Source organism: Egretta garzetta, unplaced genomic scaffold (genome assembly GCF_000687185.1).
Source record: "Egretta garzetta isolate BGI_Z169 unplaced genomic scaffold, ASM68718v1 scaffold140, whole genome shotgun sequence".
Classification (NCBI taxonomy): Eukaryota; Metazoa; Chordata; class Aves; order Pelecaniformes; family Ardeidae; genus Egretta; species Egretta garzetta.
Genome location: NW_009258376.1, coordinates 348,175 through 348,911, shown reverse-complemented (window position 1 = coordinate 348,911; position 737 = coordinate 348,175). Strand labels below are relative to the sequence as shown.

At 70.7% G+C, this 737-nt stretch overlaps 1 protein-coding gene across 1 annotated transcript in view; it reads right to left on the bottom strand.

The window, feature by feature from the left end:
* ANTKMT (adenine nucleotide translocase lysine methyltransferase) overlaps positions 1–737 on the bottom strand; it is a 34,276-nt gene that overhangs the window by 11,974 nt on the left and 21,565 nt on the right. Inside the window, exon 2 of the mRNA XM_009640013.1 lies at positions 339–565. Coding sequence (XP_009638308.1) covers positions 339–565 — 227 coding nt within the window. The remainder of the gene's footprint in view (positions 1–338; positions 566–737) is intronic.

Sequence of the window (737 nt, the reverse complement as noted above, 5' to 3'; positions counted from 1 at the left end):
GCCCTGAGCATGCAGCGTCCCCGAGCCCACAGCATCCCCTGAGCATGCAGCACCCCGGTCCCCAGGGAGCCCCCAACCCATTGCCCCGTGCCCCTGCACCCCTCACCCAGGCAGGTCCCTGGGGACCACAGGCCAGCATGCCCTGGGAAAATCCCTTCCCTTCCAGCAGGATTTTCCCGGGACCCCCCGCAGCCCGGCGGTGGGTGCTACCGAGGCCCGGCTGCGTGGCGAGGACCGAAGTGCCACGCTCCCTCCGGGCACCATCCCTGCTGGCAGGACACCTCCGCGTCCCCCCAGGGTGCTCACTGCCTGCGGGACCCCAGCCCCCCAGTGCCTGCAGGGCCGCCTTCGCCAAACTCCAGCCACCCCGTGAAGAGGAAGGTGCCGGGGCCTGGCTTGACCCCGCAGCGCAGCGGGGTGCGGATGCTGCCCACCGGCCGCCCCGGCCGCCCCCTGGCCTGGAAGAGGGGGAACTTTTGGCGGTGGATGCGGGCGGCGCTCACCCCGATGATGGATTCTTGCAGCTCCGCGTCGTTGGAGACGCTCCGGATGCTGCCGCGGATCACTGCAGGGGGAAGGCAGGGAGGGGTGTCAGTGTGTCCCTGTCCCCATCCCCATCTCCGTCCCCATCCCCATCCTCATGCCCATGCCCATCCCTGTCCCTGTCCCCATCCTGCAGCAGCCTCTGGGGCACTGATGGCCGCAGCCCAAGCCCGGCCAGCACGGGCATTGGAGGG